Genomic DNA, 19,192 nt, shown 5'->3' with positions numbered 1-19,192 from the left:
GAGCCGTTCGCCCTCCGCTGGGGCGCACATAGGTCGAGCACTTTGAGATTTGTCTGCGCAATTCCGTATTTCCTCTATACCTTATAAAATTCCCCCTCAAATATGAAACATCTTGACCTTTGACCCTTGACACCCAAAATTCTCGCCATCACTATTTTCGGCGAGCACCCCCCCCCCGTTTGCCCCGAATATCAAGATAGTACGGCGCGCGACTTAAAGATTTGTGCCGTACTGTTGACGGCGACACAATATCCATGGTGCTGGTACATTATTTCGCCGGCCCTGGAGGGCAAAGGGACTGGAACAGGACGGGCCACGGACCACTATGCATGCGATTCCTTACAAGGCTGGCATTCTGGGCTTTCATCAGCTGACTCCAGCTTAAAATACTGTGTGATTCCATCCTTCAGGAGAGAATGTGGTGAGATGAGAATGGCTTATTGAGGCTAGTGTCACGAACACACCCTGGAAAGTACGTAGTGTTGCATGAAGAGATCTTCTGTTCTCTTTGTGAACACGACATCGATCAACTGACTCCCTTGTCTTGCGAAATGGCACAACGATTTTTGTGTAAAGTTCTGTTAAATTCCTAAAAAGATAATAAAATCCATTTGAATTATTATAAACAGCTCCAATAATCATGAGCCAATGGCACAAAAACGTATCTCATAAACCCGCAATTATCAGTTATATTTGACAACTGTGCTCTTCATAATTCCTTATAAACCCTTTTAATAACCTTTATAAATTACTTAGTTTCCTAATAACTAACCATCATCATGGTAGCTCTTGTCACACCAGCGATACCTTTGGACGACTTAATATTTCAAAGCTTCGGATGTATTTTTCACAATCGTGGATGGATGTGTGTGTGAGTGCGAATCATCCATCAACAAAATGTAAATCAAACTCACAAATTCTACATTATCAACCTGCCTCCAAATGTAAAATAGCAAACCAAGGACCTCAGCAGTTAGCCTAATTAAATGAACTGGCACATTCTATACTTACAGTAGCTACCTCAGAGGACTAAAGCGCCGGAGACGCACATTCATAGAGCATTATCAACGACAATTAGGGCTGTTAACAATATGACCTGCATTTACATAATTATATATGTAATTAGACGTCAATTAGTCTACTGCTTGAACCTTATCAATAGTACGATGAAAATGGACCTTACATATTATTCCTATCCATATGACATGGCTTTAATGATTTTTATATATGCACTGCGCGCCCTAATCATTATAATTTCTAAGCCATGACGAATTCACTATATACAATAAACTGTAAAATCGCAAATGCGATGATTTGGAATATCTGACAAGTTGTATTTATTAACCATCATTTTATTATTGAAACGGTCCAAGTGCCTGTGATACTGGTGCCGTTACATTCACTGTAAAGTAAAACGACTTCGGGATGTTTTGCCTATTAATTATTACATTGTGTAATAGAAGAAAGGTTCAACTGCTGTTGAGTCTAAACTAACAAGAGATGTTATTTTATATTAAAGCAGAGAGCGAGTTTAAGAAAAAACTACCCAGGGGCATGTATTGTATTTCTGTTTTCAGTAAGATTTGACTCTCTAGACTAAATGTATTAGGTGTTATTGGATCTGAATCAAGATTTTTTTACCAACGTCTGCTGGCGCTGTGGTTATTCATGGTTAAAATTTATTACATTCCTTAGTGGCTTGGTTGCCTTTCTAATTTAGAAGACAGCCCTATCATTTTACACTGTCATCTCACACAGTCCACAATGATGAGAGTCTTCGTTCCGTAACCTCGAGTTCCAAAGTTATTCCACCTTTAGAAAGTGCAATTCCTGTCTGGGATTTGAAGCTCTAGTTAGCTACCTATATTATTGTTTAAACAATTTTTTTAAATTTTAATTCCAAGGGTTTTAATTATAGCATTTGCTAATATCCATTACAAATCAATAAAGTCATTTTAAACGTGCAATTCCACGAGACATTGTAACTAATAATAATGACACGGTTAAAACCCATATAAATAATAAATTGTAATCTTACTATAATTTGGCGAATGTTGTATATGTATGTTAATGAAAGGCTCCGTCAGTTTGGATCCAAATAGCGCCAAATTCACAGAAGAGATCGATGAATACACGGGACGGGTTCTAAACTATACTCGGTTGAAAACCGTAAAAACGGCTTAAAAAAGACAAAAAAACAACAAAAAACGTAAACATTTGCCTGAAAATAGGGGGCGCTGTTTTGTTTTCGTTCTGTGTATCTGTGTTCTGCGTCTGTGTGTCTGAGATTTTTGTAAGCCCTATAATATAAGTAGAAATAACCATGTAATAATGAAGTTAAATATTCAGTAGCTATTTGGCCATAGTTTCCCATATGAGATGTACAAGTTGAATTTCATCAGAGCAGATATTTTTTTTGGAGGTCTGCAATGCTGTGCGGGTGTCGTGAACAGCGAGCTGTCACGAGCGGTCTGATCACAAGCACGTAATATTACGTTGTCCGCACAGAGTGCAAACATGCGTAGAAATAAGCGATCACAACCACGCAATATTACCTGGTCCCGTCCGCACACAGTGGAAACATGCGAAGCACGTAATATTACGTGCTACGTGACGGACGGACGGACGGACATTCATGCGATTCTACAAGCTGCATCTGGCTTCATCAGCTGAGCTAAAAACTGTGTGCATCCCAGAAATGTGTGAATGAGAATGGCTATTAGCTATGTCACTGACACACACCTGGAAATACTGTGTTGCAGAAGCGTCTTCTGTTCTCTCTGTGAACACCGACACATCACTGACTCCCTTCTTGAATGGCACAACGATTTTGTGAAATGTGTTAAAATCTAAAAGATAATAAAATCCATTTAATATTTAAAACAGCCACATAATCAATGAGCAATGGCCACAAAAAAACAGTATTACAAAACCGAATATCAGTATTCTAAACTTCCTTTATAATTCCTTATAAACCTTTATAACCTTTATAATTACTTAGTTCCTAATAAACCTTCATCATGTAGTCTTTCAACCACTGACCTTTGACACTTAATATTTCAAAAGTTCGGATGTATTTTTCACAATGTTATATATGGTTGATGTGAGTGGATATCCATCAACAAAATGTACAAACTCACAAATTTTACATTATCAACCTGCCTCCAAATGTAAAAAGCAAACCAGGACTAGCAGTAGCTAATAAATGAACTGGCATTCTTACTTACATGTACTCAAGGACTAAAGCCGGAGAAGCACATTCCATAGAATGCTTATCAAACAGTTAGGAGCTGTTAAAATTGACCCTGCATTTACATATTATATATGTAATTAGACGTCATTAGCTATGCCTTGAAATGATCAATAGTACGATGAACTGACCTTACCATATTATTTATCCCATGCATGCTTTTAATATAATGTTTTTTATATATGCACTGGGCCTAATCATTATACATGTTCTAAGCCATGACGACATTATAAATACATAAACTGTAAATGAAAACTGGATGATTTGGATTGTATTAGTTAGTCTGACAAGGCATCAACATTATCGGATATATATCATAGACAAAGGGACAACATAATCATGTACTGTATAAGCTGTGTATTTCGCAGTGGTTTAATTTTCGCGAATGTCACGAACGCATCCCTGACAGCGAAAATAACAACATGCGAATGGTTCATACTGAATATTTACTGAATAATTTATAATTCACCGACCGCGAAATTAACCACTCACGAAATTGTCCGTCAAGTCTGAATTCGCGAAAATATCTGTATGCGAAAAATATGGCGTATAGAGTATCAAACAGCTCAGTGTCAAACTTGCAATCACATATACTAGTATCAAAGATCTTCTATCTCGTCTTGTCTTGTATAGCATCAAGCGAGGTAGTTCACCAACATTATACACTAAAGCATATCGTGCCTAGTCCATACCATGTCAGGGGTAGAAATTAATGTTTGAACAAGGGAGTCCAACGAACTTCCCTGCCCTCAAAAAGAGGGAGTCCGCAGCAAAATAAGGGCGTCCGCAGTCTGAAGTTCAAAACTAAAGATATTAACAATAACGCATACATGTGCTTATTTTGAAGATTCATGTGGTTGCATGTCTGCCAAATTTTCTTTGAATATTTGCTGAAAAAATATGGTAATTCCACGAGGTCGTGCTCTGGAACAAACTAGTTAGTATATAGCAGAATTTTCAAAGAGTGACACGAACTCCTGCATATGTCAAATCAGGGAGTCCGACAGTAAACCAGTGAGTATTTGACTGGGGACACACGTTAATTTCGCACCCTGCCATGTAAGCATTGATAATTCATAAACCATGAGGGTATATATATATATATATTATATATACATACACATATGATAACAATGAAATTAGTAGTTGCAGCATGGATGCCACATCGTGCATCCTCAGATACATTATACTCTCAATGTTACTTACCACTGTTTGAAGAAAACTTTACTAGCAGGCTTTTATTGTGCACTGTGAATAAATATCCCATCTCTCCAACCCGGCTGCACTCGAGGTTCTTGTGAATGAAAAAGTTAGCCGCCACTGTTCGACCTAGAAATTACAGTCATTGGATGTTTTAAGCACTGGGAAATGCACCCAAGTTGAGACAACATTTAGGATTCATCCTGCAGATCATTTCTAAACTTGACCAAGCAGTTATCTAACTTAACAGCATTGGATGCATTTGAGAGACACCAAGATGCTACTTATTACGTATAAATATAATATATATTAGCAAAAACAAATTAATTCGAAAATGCAGCCAGTTTGAGTTTAGTAGTGAATGTAAATGAACCATGTTGAAAAATTAATAACTAGAATAACAATAATGAATAGATAACCACAACATATTCAATAATGGGAAGAACTTTGGCAGCTGATTTTAGAAGTGAGAAATATGTGGCTATGTATGTTACAAAGCTAAGATACATTGACACAGGTTTGTACACAATATCTCCATGTACATGTTTTGATGTCATACATTACCATACATGTGTAAAGACTTGCAATCTGAGTGAAAAAATAGGTGAGCTTTTAAAACAGAGACACTATTAATGACTAGGAAAACTGTTATTGGGTAGAATAAGTAAATACTGGAAGTACATCAGCTGGGGTTTCAGGGCAAATTTGTGACAGTTAATGGAAGATTGTGATAGTGCTAACAGTAGACTAACGATGCCATCACCATTTACATTGCAATTTAGCAAGAGATACAGGTCCTCCTCGCCTTAAACACCTCTGATAGTGATAGCAACTCTACCCACAAGATGAGTAGTTGACACATCTACTCAATCTCATGCACAGTAGCAAACAATGACCTAGTTTTATGTTTACTCCAACACCAAACACCATGTAAAATTCTACCATATCAAGAAAAAATCCATCATTTATCCTACAAACAAATATATACACACTTGCTACAAGTTGGCCATGATGAGTTGAGTAATTCTTTAGCTAGATTACACTCTAGCCACAAGTTCCCTTCTCGCTTAACACTACATTGGCGAGAGGGTCACAAGCCGACGCAATAGAATATTGTTCGGCATGACGTGCGCTGCTATTAAACGTAAAATTATCTAACTTTTTATGATTGTTACCGCTTCTCTGTACTTCCACGCCTCGATTTATTATACGTGTGCTATAATTGAGCATGTATTTACGTGTCAGCGAGTAATTATTTATAAATTGATAAGATAAAACTCCAAAAAACGCCGCCATTTTCCAATAGATATCCCATCACGCGTAGCGAAAAATACATTGCAAACAGTACAAAAAGAGACATAAGAACATCCAGTATGGCGTTTTACAACGTTCAAATAGTATAGCTGTTCGAAATGCTCTTATTTTAACGTGTATTTCGAAGTAAATAGTAATTAAGAAGTGATGCGATAGTTGCAAACATGTAACAAGCGAGGTCAAATGTTGTAATACATTGTTTTATTTACGAAATTTTACGAAATTCGAAGTTTGTTTTCAAGCTACCAGGCATTTCGTATGGAAGGGTGTCAGGCTCCTACGACGTGTAACAGTCGGAGAGCTTGGTCGGTTTAGATTACACTCTACAGTACAGTACAGTATTTTCCGCAAATGCAGACGTTATAACTCCGCTTTTCTAATCTGAGGGTGCGGGTTTATCGTTTGCAGTCAGCCTTGTAAAAATTGTTGCAATTTTTGTTGTGGGCATTGGATAGGTGAATTGAGTAGCACTGAGGGCGTCATGAGGGTATATCTGACCCAAAATATCAAGTACAGACTTTCTGTGTGTCAATATCGCTTTCCGAAGACTTGATCTCCATTTCAGAACTTTGTTTTCATGCAATAATTCATCCTAGTAAGAGTAACTTCTATATTTTTGGCCATATTCATTTCGATCGGCCAATGAAATTCACTTCCGGTAGTTTCGGGTTCACTCGGAAATAATTAAGATTAACCAGACCATAGATGGGTGCGGACTATATTTGAACATCGGGAATAGCCGAAGTAACCGAAAGTGATTTTTATTGGTTGACAATTGTGAATGAAGACAGACCATTTTCTTTGGATGTTTACATTTACCATTAGGTTAACAACTTGATATATTCTTATGTTGTGGCCGCTACCAGGACATCATAGCGTGCATGCACGTAGATAAATGATTCAAGTTCAGATTAAAGTAAGTTCCACGCAATATAGGATTGTATATATCAGGCGCTTATATTACTTATAAGTGCCACCTCAAAACTGGAGGTGGCTTTCCGTGATTGAGATAGACACGGCCGCAGACCCCATTACTGGGGTCTGCGTCACCTCGGACTAAGTACAGTACAACTTGTTGAGTAACTCTTTGTCTATTTGTCATTTGCCTCCAACAAAATACCGTTATTAATGCTAGTGGTGTCACAGTTGTTCTTACAGGAAATTTGTAATGTCGATTACAATACACTACCAACCATTCTGAACAAAATAGAACGTTTACATGAACCTAGGACCATGATATTTCACATTGAAATCGAATGGGCAAGAAAATTGTGCTCTCGGCTACTGGAATAATATTTAGCACGTATTGCCTAGGTAAGAAAGTACTATTAATACTGCTACCATTTTCAATCTGAACATTGCAGCCTTGCACTCCTTTTGTAACGGACAACCTTGATGGTGTGCTCACGGTTTTCTCAATCTCACAACTTTGATTAAACACAGACAATAACACGTTATCAAATACGGTCGCCATTTTCCCAGCAATGCCGTGTTGTGCAAACAAATGAGCAACAAATCGATGGCCTTGTGTTTCAAACGCGCCGCCATTCCCTCTGTATTCTAAACGTGACCGGCCGGCGAAGTTTTCTCTCGAAATACGCTTGGGAAAACTTACTTTGCTTATGTACGTATGTAGCAAACATTGTAATGATATCATTTATTTTGAAGTCGTCTTTAGTGTGTAATTAGTGAGAGATATTTCAGTGTCAAGCGTTGTGAAAGAGTCGTTGACCGTGTGGCATGACCGTGACTCACTTGTGATCCACTCCCAACGCATGTTACCGCTCACAATGTTTCCAACTGTTCCTGCGTCGCTCTTCTTAATTAAACACAGTGCAGCGTAGCACGTTTATAAATTTCGGACTATTAAGCAATTTATCGTAGCATTCAAGATTTTAGTAATCAAATGTGCATGAACTAATTTAATTCATCGTTAATAGTTACATAATGGCGAGATACAGTTGGTCGTGATGCCGATGGCTGATGCGTTGATCGTTGGCGCCCATACTGGTCACAGGCACTTGGAGCGTTTCAATAAAATATACGCAGAGGCTACGCGACCGGAACCGGTCCCCCATCCCACAGGCACTTGGACCGTTTCAATAATAAAATGATGGTTAATAAATACAACTTGTCAGTAGCCTACTACTACAGTACCAGCAATAGTCTTAATGTTTGATTTGACCTAATAACTTCAATTCAACACCGTTCAATACACCGCTGCAACACATAGCGCCACGCCATGTGCATGCACAGATACACAGTAGATAGGGAGAGGATAGAAGCCTTTTCACAGAAATTCCAGACGCTCCACTCTTGTCGATGCACTAGAGACGAAATAAACCTCCAACGCCATGATAGTTGGATCTGTGTGTAGCTGAATGATCACTGTTCGAAATATACGTCTTGCAACATGGTACCACAGACTTTACCAGAATTATATGATAAATCCTGCTCAAATTTGCCGCAAATTTTCCATGAAGCCGATTTGTAAAACGGACAAGTACATGAGCAATGGCGGCGCATTGCACTCTGGAGGAGTTGAATCCGCCTGCCCAACTCCAAAACGAGCCTCGACGCCAACCCTTCGCGCAAAGTGACGTCACACTGGGCGACTATCGTGATTGGTCAAAGGATATATAGAGCAGTTAGGGATTTCCGGCATGTTGTCCGGTTTACAAATCGGCTTCATGGGAAATTTGCGGCAAATTTGGCAGGATTTTATCATATAATTCTGGGTAAAGTCTGTGGTTCATGTTGCAAGACGTATATTTCGAACAAGGGTGATCAGTCAGCCTACACACAGATGCCAATATCATGGCGTTTGGACGTTTATTTCGTCTCTAGTGCATCGACAAGAGTGGAGCGGTCTGGAATTTCTGCTTGAAAGGCTTTCTTAACCTTCTCCTATCTACTGTGTATCTCGTGCATGCACAATGGCGTGCGGCGCTATGTGTTGCATCGGTTAATTTAACGGTGTTGAAGTGAAGTTATTTATGGTCAATCAAACATTAGACTATTGCTGGTACTGTAGTAGTAGGCTACTGACAAGTTGTATTTATTAACCATCATTTTATTATGAAACGCGGTCCAAGTGCCTGTGATACTGGTGCCGTTACATTCACTGTAAAGTAAAACGACATCGGAGTGTTTTGCCTATTAATTATTACATGTGTAATAGAAGAAGGTTTCAACTGCTGTTGAGTCTAAACTAACAAGAGATGTTTTTTTATATTAAAGCACGAGAGCGAGTTTAAGAAAAACTACCCAGGGGCATGTATTGTATTTCTGTTTTCAGTAAGAGTTTGACTCTCTAGACTAAATGTATTAGGTGTTATTGGATCTGAATCAAGATTTTTTTACCAACGTCTGCTGGCGCTGTGGTTATTCATGGTTAAAATTTATTACATTCCTTAGTGGCTTGGTTGCCTTTCTAATTTAGGAACAGCCCTATCATTTTACACTGTCATCTCACACAGTCCACAATGATGAGAGTCTTCGTTCCGTAACCTCGAGTTCCAAAGTTATTCCACCTTTAGAAAGTGCAATTCCTGTCTGGGATTTGAAGCTCTAGTTAGCTACCTATATTATTGTTTAAACAATTTTTTTAAAATTTTAATTCCAAGGCGTTTTTAATTATAGCATTTGCTAATATTCATTACAAATCAATAAAGTCATTTTAAACGTGCAATTCCACGAGACATTGTAACTAATAATAATGACACGTTAAAACCCATATATAAATAATAAATTGTAATCTTACTATAATTTGGCGAATGTTGTATATGTATATAATGAAAGGCTCCGCATTTGGATCAAATAGCGCCAAATTCACAGAAGAGATCGATGAATACACGGGACGGGTTCTAAACTATTACTCGGTTGAAAACCGTAAAAACGGCTTAAAAAAGACAAAAAAACAACAAAAAACGTAAACATTTGCCTGAAAATAGGGGGCGCTGTTTTGTTTCGTTGCTGTGTATCTGTGTTCTGCGTCTGTGTGTCTGAGATTTTTGTAAGCCCTATAATATAAGTAGAAATAACCATGTAATAATGAAGTAAATATTCAGTAGCTATTTGGCCATAGTTTCCCATATGAGATGTACAAGTTGAATTTCATCAGAGCAGATATTTTTTTTGGAGGTCTGCAATTTGCTGTCGGGTGTGTGAACAGCGAGCTGTCACGAGCGGTCTGATCACAAGCACGTAATATTACGTTGTCCGCACAGAGTGCAAACATGCGTTAGAAATAAGCGATCACAACCACGCAATATTACCTGGTCCCGTCCGCACACAGTGGAAACATGCGAAGCACGTAATATTACGTGCTACGCAGCTAGCCAAGTGGTTAATCAGTCGCCCGACCTACCAGCCCATTCAGATCTATCTATATTCTAACTTTGGAGTCCGTATCATCAACCAGTAGTTCCTACATAGCATACAATAAAACATTTGTGTGTGCGTGCATGCGTGCGTGCGTGCGTATTTCACTGCGTGCTTGCCAAACAAATGGTTAATGTGTTACGTGTAAGCATGATTGTACATTTATTTGTATTGACATCTCAACCATAAAAAAACAAACATGTGCAACAACTAAACTCTCCATATAACACCTTACACATAACACTACTGTACTGGTAACACATGCATCACAGTCACTAAGCTTGCGCGTAGCGCGGGTTTCAGCTAGTAAGTACTAAATGTTTGGCTTAGGAAAAGCTGAAACTGAGTGCCGTCCATAACAGGTAAAAAGTTAATATGACTCAAGTTGCAGTTTTGGGTAGTGCCATCAATTTGTATGTACACATGTATTGTTGGTGACATTATACATCGCAGCTTTCCTAAACAGCAGCAAAGAAAAATTTCATAACATCTGTGCAGGTAGTTGTACTTTCTATGGAAATTGGGCATTCAAAAATTGGCCATGCAAATTTTTTTGCCACTAGTAAACTGATGTTGGTCAATTGTGCGATGTTTGAAATGTTTTTATTTGGCTTGAAATCGGCTTGGTTAATGCGAACAAATAAATTTTTATAGTTGTCCATTATTTAAAACAAAAACTTTTATTTAGGCAGTTACTGAGTTAGTAATTAGTGCTACAGTGGGATTAACACTAACCCTAGTAATGTGAAATGTACCATTACTTATATTGGAATTTTTTATAAACTGCAAAAGTTGTTTGCGTATAAATCAATAACAGCTAATTAATGTCTGCATTTTATATCATTGTGTCACTCATGTTGCGTGACTGCGTGAGGCATAATGGCGTTTTGAACCTATCACCTATGTGACTTTGATATTTTGTTTCTAAATTTTATGCTCTGTCTCGTTCGTAACAAGGTGGTTGTCGTTAAAGTTTCTAGAATAACTTTGTGATACTTTGGGGAGAAATTGTGTTAAATCCTTGGTGTATGTATTTCTATGGCCTCTGAATCAAACATGATTTTAAGCGAAAAGTTGCAGGTATGCTGGTCATTAGCTCGCGTAATTTATCTGCGATCCCGTCATCTCTCGCGACACGAGATCGTAATCGTCACGTGTTCCTCGCTCATTGCAGACACACCGGGCAAGATGGATCTCATCACGATTTTGGAGAAGACCGTCTCGCCGGACAAGGCTGAGCTGGAGGCGGCGCAGAGCTACTTGGAGCAGGCCGCACAGCAGAACCTCCCCGAGTTCCTCAAGGGCCTGTCGGAGGTGCTCAAGCACGGCGGAAACTCACCCGTCGCGCGCATGGCCGCCGGCCTGCAGCTGAAGAACAATCTGACGTCGAAGGACGCCGCCGTGAAGCTGCAGTACCAGCAGCGGTGGCTGTCGTTCGCCGAGGACGTGCGCGCCTACGTGAAGGCGAACGTGCTCGCGACGCTCGGCACGGAGACTACGCGGCCCAGCTCGGCGGCGCAGTGCGTCGCCTACATCGGCGGCATCGAGATTGCGCACGCGCAGTGGGTCGACGTGATCGGCGTCATGACGGCGAACATCACGAACCCAACGAGCACGGAGATGATGAAGGAGGCGACGCTCGAGGCGATCGGCTACCTGTGCCAGGAGATCGAGCCCGACCACCTCGCGACGCAGTCGAACGAGATCCTAACGGCGATCGTGCACGGCATGAAGAAGGAGGAGCCCAGCAACCACGTGAAGCTCGCCGCGACGACGGCGCTGCTCAACTCGCTCGAGTTCACGAAGGCGAACTTCGAGAAGGACTCCGAGCGCCACTTCATCATGCAGGTCGTCTGCGAGGCGACGCAGTCGGACGACACGCCGGTGAAGGTCGCCGCTCTGCAGTGCCTCGTCAAGATCATGTCGCTCTACTACCAGTTCATGGAGCACTACATGGGCCCGGCGTTGTTCGCGATCACGATGGAAGCGATGAAGTCGGACGTCGATGAGGTGGCGCTGCAGGGCATCGAGTTCTGGTCGAACGTCTGCGACGAGGAGGTGGACCTCGCGATCGAGGCGTCGGAGGCGGCGGACCAGGGCCGGCCGCCCGAGCACACGTCGCGCTTCTACGCGAAGGGGGCGCTGCAGTACCTCGTGCCGATCCTGCTCGAGAAGCTGACGAAGCAGGAGGAGTACGACGACGACGAGGAGTGGAACCCGTGCAAGGCCGCCGGCGTCTGCCTCATGCTGATGGCGACGTGCTGCGAGGACGACATCGTGCACCACGTGCTGCCGTTCGTGCAGGAGCACATCAAGAACGCGGACTGGCGCTTCCGCGACGCCGCCATCATGGCGTTCGGCTCGATCCTCGAGGGTCCCGACCCCGCGCAGCTGCGGCCGATCGCCGAGAAGGCGGTGCCGGCGCTCATCGAGCTGCTGCGCGACGCGAGCGTGGTCGTGCGTGACACGACGGCGTGGACGGTCAGCCGCGTCTGCGAGCTGCTGCCGGACGCCGTCGTCACGGAGGAGTACCTGAACCCGCTGCTGCGCGCGCTCGTCGACGGCCTCGGCGCCGAGCCGCGTGTCGCCGCCAACGTCTGCTGGGCGTTCTCGAGCCTCGCCGAGGCGGCGTACGAGTCGGCGGACGCGGCGAGCGACGACGCCGAGCCAACGACGTACGCGCTGTCGGCCTACTTCGAGCCGATCGTGCAGAAGCTGCTGGAGACGACCGACCGCACGGACGGGCAGCAGAGCAACCTGCGCAGCGCCGCCTACGAGGCGCTCATGGAGATGGTGAAGAACAGCCCGAAGGACTGCTACGTCACCGTGCAGAAGACGATCATGATCATCATGGAGCGGCTGAACAAGGTGCTGTCGCTCGAGGCGCACATCCACAGCCAGTCGGACCGCAGCCAGTACATCGACATCCAGTCGCTGCTGTGCGCGTCGCTGCAGAGCCTGCTCCGCAAGGTGGCCCCGGAGGACGCACCGAAGATCTCCGACATGGTGATGACGGCGCTGCTGCAGATGTTCAACAGTTCTGGCGGCAAGTCGGGCGGCATGCAGGAGGACGCGCTGATGGCGGTCGCGACGCTCGCCGAGGTGCTCGGCGACGGCTTCCTCAAGTACATGGAGGCATTCAAGCCGTTCCTCGCTGTCGGCCTGAAGAACCACGCCGAGCACCAGGTGTGCCTCGCCGCCGTCGGCCTCGTCGGAGACGTGTGCCGCGCGCTCGGCGCGCGCGTGCTGCCGTTCTGCGACGAGATAATGACGCTGCTGCTCGAGAACCTGGGCGACGAGCACGTGCACCGCGCCGTCAAGCCGCAGATCCTCTCCGTGTTCGGCGACGTGGCGCTCGCGATCGGGCCCGAGTTCCGCAAGTACGTCGACGTCGTGCTCGGCACGCTGCAGCAGGCGTCGCGCGCGCAGGTCGACAAGTCCGACTACGACATGGTTGACTACCTCAACGAGCTGCGCGAGGGCTGCCTCGAGGCGTACACGGGCATCGTGCAGGGCCTGAAGGGCGACGGCGAGCCCGCGGGTGCTGACGTGCAGCTTGTGCAGCCGCACGTCGTGCACATGGTCAACTTCGTCGAGTCGATCGCGAACGACCCCGACCACTCGGATGGCAACGTCGCGGCGGCGGCGGGCCTCATCGGCGACCTCTGCTCGGTGTTCTCCGTCGCCATGGTGCCGCTCGTCGACAAGGAGAGCATCGCGGCGCTGCTGACGACCGGCCGCCGCTCGAAGACGAACAAGACGAAGACGCTCGCGATGTGGGCGACGAAGGAGATCCGCAAGCTGAAGAGCGAGACCGCCGCTTGAAGGGGGCGCCGCAGTCGTTACTCGGCGGCGGCGGCGGCGTCGCCGCACGCGCGCGAGAGAAAGCGTCCCACATCCCGATGCCAGCACGGCGGTTGACGCAGGGCACCGGCCCCCCGATCGGGGCGGGCGAGAGGGAGCCCAGCTGGCTGTGTGGCAGTGTGCGTAAGAGAGGAGTGAAGTGAGGAGTGGTGTGTGAGCGTGCGAGAGAGTTGTCATCACAACATCCCCCCCTAGAACGACTGCGCATCGGTGGCGAGAGAGTGCCGGCCACCGCGATCGCAGAGACAAGACGAGCCCACGGACATTTTCAACTCCAATGAACCACAGTGCCTTTACCCGTCGAAGCCAGCATTCGTGATTGGCGCCGAACAAGAGGCAGCGCGACATTGGCGGACTCGTTGCCTGCACTGCACGTGCACTCTAGACTCGCATGTTCGGAACGAAAATAATTTCCCGAGATGGAAAAAAAATGCAGCGTCCACGAGAAAGTATTGCGCAGGTTTTTGTAGTCGGAATATTCATATATAATGTAAGCATTGTCAATCATTTACTGAAATCCCATGTCAGACCTACTGGTACTGGCACATTCATGTGATATGGTTTATAAATCTTGTGATCAGTCTTCAATGCTGAGTAAAATGCTACTTGCTATTGCTAAACATGTTCCAATGATTGCATCATGGCTGATTGCTGCTGCCACTGGCACATTTACCTAGTGTAGTGTTTTCACACTGCGGGAAACGTGCTCATTGATAGATAAAATCAAACGCTCAAGAGGAATCTATTTGGCAGTGGTACAATACCCCCCATCGACGCGCGGTATCGTTTCATGTAAGGTAGTGGATCTGGTGGCAATGTGACGATGGTCACGGCATTATCGAGGAAAAGTCGCTGGTCATGAGATGCGGCTTATAGCTTTGTTGACGATTTCGTTATCTTTGACGTGCATGAAAATTCTATTTTTCTTTCTAGTTCAATTGGTACCTTGGTTAGCAACGCACACGTTGCATAGTATATAGTGTACCCGTTTTCGTGCTACCAGATTCACAGACTTGTCCATAAAACTATAGCAGCCTGGAAGTCAGGGACTTTTTCCTATTGCCACAGAGAGCACAATTATAGATGACCATTTACTCGTGGAATCTTGTCCGATCTCCACACAAAGAAAATTTATATATATGTAAGATTTGCGGATATACGTCTATGCGTATCTGTATATAAACGAGGTTGGTGGTATATCCTGCATATCCTATTCAACAGAGGTGCTCCTGGTGTGTCCTGGATACGATTTGAATGTATTTCTCAACTCTCCAGGCTGCTTGTTTCTCACTGTATGAATGATGTGTGTGTGTGTGAATGTGGAGAGAGAGAAAGGAAATATTGCTTCGTTTTTGTTACCGTATTACTACGATATAATTATAATCGATTAATTCACGCAGTTGGCGAGCGATGCTGAGGCGCCCGACATTTCGTGATGTGTAGAGAATGGTTAACCGCTGCGAGATAGAAGACGTACGGCTACCGCACTTCTGTGCTGATGCTGCGTGCAGCTCACATGCTTCAAAGTACCTCTTATCTTGCGTCATGGTGTAGAAACGTGTTATATTAGCCAATGATAGTGAAGCCCACAAGGAAACGAGCGGGGGTTGTTTTGGCCTCCTAGAAAGTTCTTCTATCTATAAAAGAATCACCATCATCAGTCTCTCTCTCTCTCTCTCTCTCTGTTTCTTGCTCTGTCTGTTTTTTGTTAGATAGTAACCTCCACACTTCGCTCCGCAGCCGAATGAGGCGTGTACATACGGGGCAGGAAGCACTGTGTGAATTCGATATCGCAAATCATGTCTATTTTGTATAATATCTTTTAGCGAGAGCCGCATCGGCGAGGACTGGTATATACAGAGAGGCAAAGCAGCGACGTGCGAGACGCAGATAGCGCCAGGTTCCCGCCCAGCGTAGCTAGCTGCCGGTGTGTCCGCGGGACTGTAAAGCATCTCTCATGCAGTCCTCGCGTCTCGTGTGCTGAAACCCGCCCGCGGCTCGTTGCTGTGGTTACGCTTGTCATCGGGCGAGCATCGTGACAAGGTTGTTTTGGTGGTGACGATGATGATTATGATGATGATGATGATGATGATCACCATCCTCATCGTCGTCATCGTCGCCGCTGTCCGGTGATCGGTAGGATTCTTGTGATACGGGTGCAAGCAGCTGCAGGGTGTGTGCCTCCCGCCCTCCCTCCCTCCCTCCCTCCCCCCGCCCCGCACGTGTTACCGGTGCGGTCGGTGTGCAGTGTTCTTACTCATGGGGAGGCTGTGGTGGGAGCGAAGGCGTTTAGTTGAGTGCTCGCCGGGGTTAGTGCGCGCCTCTATACACGTAACCCGAGTGAACGTGTCGATCTGCTTCCGAAACAGTTTCTAGACACGATTTCTGGCAGTCGAGATTAGACGTATTTTTGGCAGGTAGGATTGATTCTTTGTACGTGATTTGTTTTTTCCGTATGTGACGTATATATATATATAGCTTGAACGAAGCTGTTATCATATATGTCAGCAACCTTGTCAGTAGTACGAAAAAAATCTTGGTCATTGTCTTATTCCGTTGGTTAATAAATCCATTACCGATTAATAAGTTCTAATGGTATTTATATGTAGCCGTATAATCGTCATCCCAGTTTTCTTATAGCCTGTAAAACATAACAATTGAATTTCTATATTACAAAACTTTTCATCTGGGCGAAACTTCGCGATATTCATCAAACATTGGCACTTTCACTTCAATTAGTTTACACTACAGTAAACACCCGCATAAAAGAACCCGTGATTTTCTGTTTCAGGCGGAAGTGGTTCTTATATATATGATACATGGTGGGAAATCGGCCTGAAGAGGTTCTTAAAGAGGTTCTTAATTTTTTTTGGGGGGGGATATTGTGTACATTATCTAGGTAAAATTTGCTTTAATTAGTGAATAATTGACACTAATTAATTAACCAACTGCATAATATTAGAAATTATATGTCTGTTTAAATTTATTTGAGTTAATTTATTTATCACCTTTAATTTACTTATATTAAACGCAATGAAAGGTCAAATGCTGTGAAAATTGATTTGACAAATAGTAGACAGTACAGGCAATAATTCATTGTCAGCATAACTGCATTACAGTAATATAACACAGCTTAATTTAAACTAGTAAATGCAAGCAAATATTTTGATAATTAAATTAAATTACCAAATTTACTGGAAAATGAGGCAAAATACCCCCTGGAAAATTCAATCCTCCGGTGATATTAATATTATTTGGAACTACATGTTGTTGGTTTCCAATGGTGTAGCACACATACTTGGATTGCCCCAGGTTGCTCTCATTTTCGGTATTTTTTTTTCATATAAGAACCTGCTTCATTTATCAGGCTGAAGTGGTTCTTATATACTAGGTGCTTTATTGGTCCATTTTCAGCCTGGAGGTTCTTTCCGCAGTTTCTTTTATGCGGGTGTTTACTGTATTCACACTGCGGTGCTGTGAAGCCGCTACCTGGTTAAAATCAGAGCAAGATTTTGGTTTGGATACGCTTGATTGCATGGACAGACGACATGACGCAATAAAAGCCGCCAGTGTTTGGCTGCTATCAGAGCCAAAATATCTGTTGGTAGCAAATTATTGTCACCCTTTGCTAAACGAAATGATATTTGATAATATACACTTCTACATCGACCGAATCAATATACAGCGAATAATAATCACGTAATTATATATAATAACTGCAACTGTAATAGCATCATTCCGTGCCACGTCTGGTCGGTGTGTCGACAAATGGCGTCTGTGAAGTTTCATTAGCTCAGGGCTATTACCGTAACACGGAAACAGCATTTTGTGTTCTGTGCGTGCCTAGTAATTGCAACACATTATAAAGTCTACATATAGAACAGATCCTTGTGTCGCACCGTTAGGAGCGGTCACTACATTGCACGGCGAAATGAGTATGTCCCACGACGCATTATTTTATTTTCTAGACGAAATTTTCTATTCAAATTTCGCTTTTAAATAAGCAGATTTAAAATTGCCTCAAACGATAAAATACGTAACTATTACTCATATAAGTAAGCAGCTAGGTTTTCGCTAGGCAGCCACTTGTGGTTATTAGACTATAATTTTTTGTCCATATTTAAACGGGCACGTGATCTGTCAGCCAAAAGATAAAATGAAAAACAAGGCAAAGTTACACGACCTACAAGACTGGTCGCAGTTGACCCTGACTGATTTTGGTACCGATATGGTACTGAACAGTTCAAGATCATTGGTTTTCAGGGCGTGTACATGGAATTAAATCAATGAATACTGAAAAGGGTCTCACACAGTGCAATGACAAATCAAAAAGCCACGCTTCCAGTACATTCAGTAAGTAGGTTGGTAAGTGAAAATGCCCTAGCTGTTCTGTAAAATAATATTATTGAGTTTCTAATGTAGACGGGATATTTTTATGCTGACCGAAACTCGTCGTGCAAACAACTCCCCCACATGGAGCCGAATACCAGTTTAATATCTAGAACAAGAACACAAATTGGGGTGCAGCTAAATAATATTGCCTGTGAGAGGTAAATCCTTACGTGGTTTGTGTTCAGGGCAGTTGTCTGCGGGCAATTCGCGAATGGCCATGTAATAATAATTATACTTTTCTGTCTAATAGTAATTAAGATTCCTCCCCCTCCCCACCGTCCGCTAGCTACGGCACTGAAAAATAATTCGCACCGAGATCTTTGTATTAAAACATCTGGAAGGGGATTGACCTAAAATTTATTTTTCGGACAATATCGACAAATTCGAACGTGGTTCTCAAACACACTTATTATTTTGTCTGACCTGAAGACGCAATGTCCCGTACATTCTATTCACCTTGTATATTCGTCGACAGAGAGCGCTAGTGTATTAAACCACATGCACCGCTTTTGCTGTGCGAGTCAATAGCGAATGCCGGGGGTTGATGTTACGAGCAACCTCACGCTAGACTTCAGGATGAACGTGTCTAAATCAGACCCGATTTTAATTACATTTTTATCCTAGTAAATCAAATGTGGTTTTTTCAGAATAACATTTACGATTTGTTATCATTTCTCAGCTGATTTCATTTCTCAGTAGTCTATTTTCGTCCTCTACGCTCACTCTCTCTCTCTCTCTCTCTCTCTCTCTCTCTCTCTCTCTCTCTCTCTCTCTCTCTCTCTCTCTCTC

General features: G+C 43.4%; 2 protein-coding genes across 3 annotated transcripts in view; one reads left to right on the top strand and one right to left on the bottom strand.

Moving 5' to 3' along the window:
* LOC106805817 (histone-arginine methyltransferase CARMER-like) overlaps positions 1-7,262 on the bottom strand; it is a 25,540-nt gene extending 18,278 nt beyond the window's left edge. For both annotated transcript variants that reach the window (XM_014807557.1, XM_014807558.1), the window contains exons 1-3: positions 7,106-7,262; positions 4,457-4,579; positions 2,743-2,849 (exon numbers count right to left, since the gene is read on the bottom strand). In XM_014807557.1, the coding sequence (XP_014663043.1) occupies positions 2,743-2,849; positions 4,457-4,579; positions 7,106-7,238 (363 nt within the window). In that variant the 5' untranslated portion in view covers positions 7,239-7,262. The remainder of the gene's footprint in view (positions 1-2,742; positions 2,850-4,456; positions 4,580-7,105) is intronic.
* Positions 7,263-7,286: 24 nt separating this feature from the next.
* On the top strand, positions 7,287-16,594 carry LOC106805816 (importin subunit beta-1-like). Its single transcript, XM_014807556.1, has 2 exons — positions 7,287-7,388; positions 11,322-16,594. The coding sequence occupies exon 2, from the start codon at positions 11,336-11,338 to the stop codon at positions 13,970-13,972; it is 2,637 nt and encodes an 878-aa protein (XP_014663042.1). The 5' UTR covers positions 7,287-7,388; positions 11,322-11,335; the 3' UTR covers positions 13,973-16,594.
* Positions 16,595-19,192: the final 2,598 nt, after the last annotated feature.

Source organism: Priapulus caudatus, unplaced genomic scaffold (assembly GCF_000485595.1).
Source record: "Priapulus caudatus unplaced genomic scaffold, Priapulus_caudatus-5.0.1 Scaffold128, whole genome shotgun sequence".
NCBI lineage: Eukaryota > Metazoa > Priapulida > Priapulimorpha > Priapulimorphida > Priapulidae > Priapulus > Priapulus caudatus.
This window is presented reverse-complemented; position numbering and strand designations above follow the sequence as displayed.

Bases quoted from the DNA above. Each gene is read 5' to 3' on its own strand.
- LOC106805816 (XM_014807556.1), top strand. From the start codon at position 11,336: ATGGATCTCATCACGATTTTGGAGAAGACCGTCTCGCCGGACAAGGCT.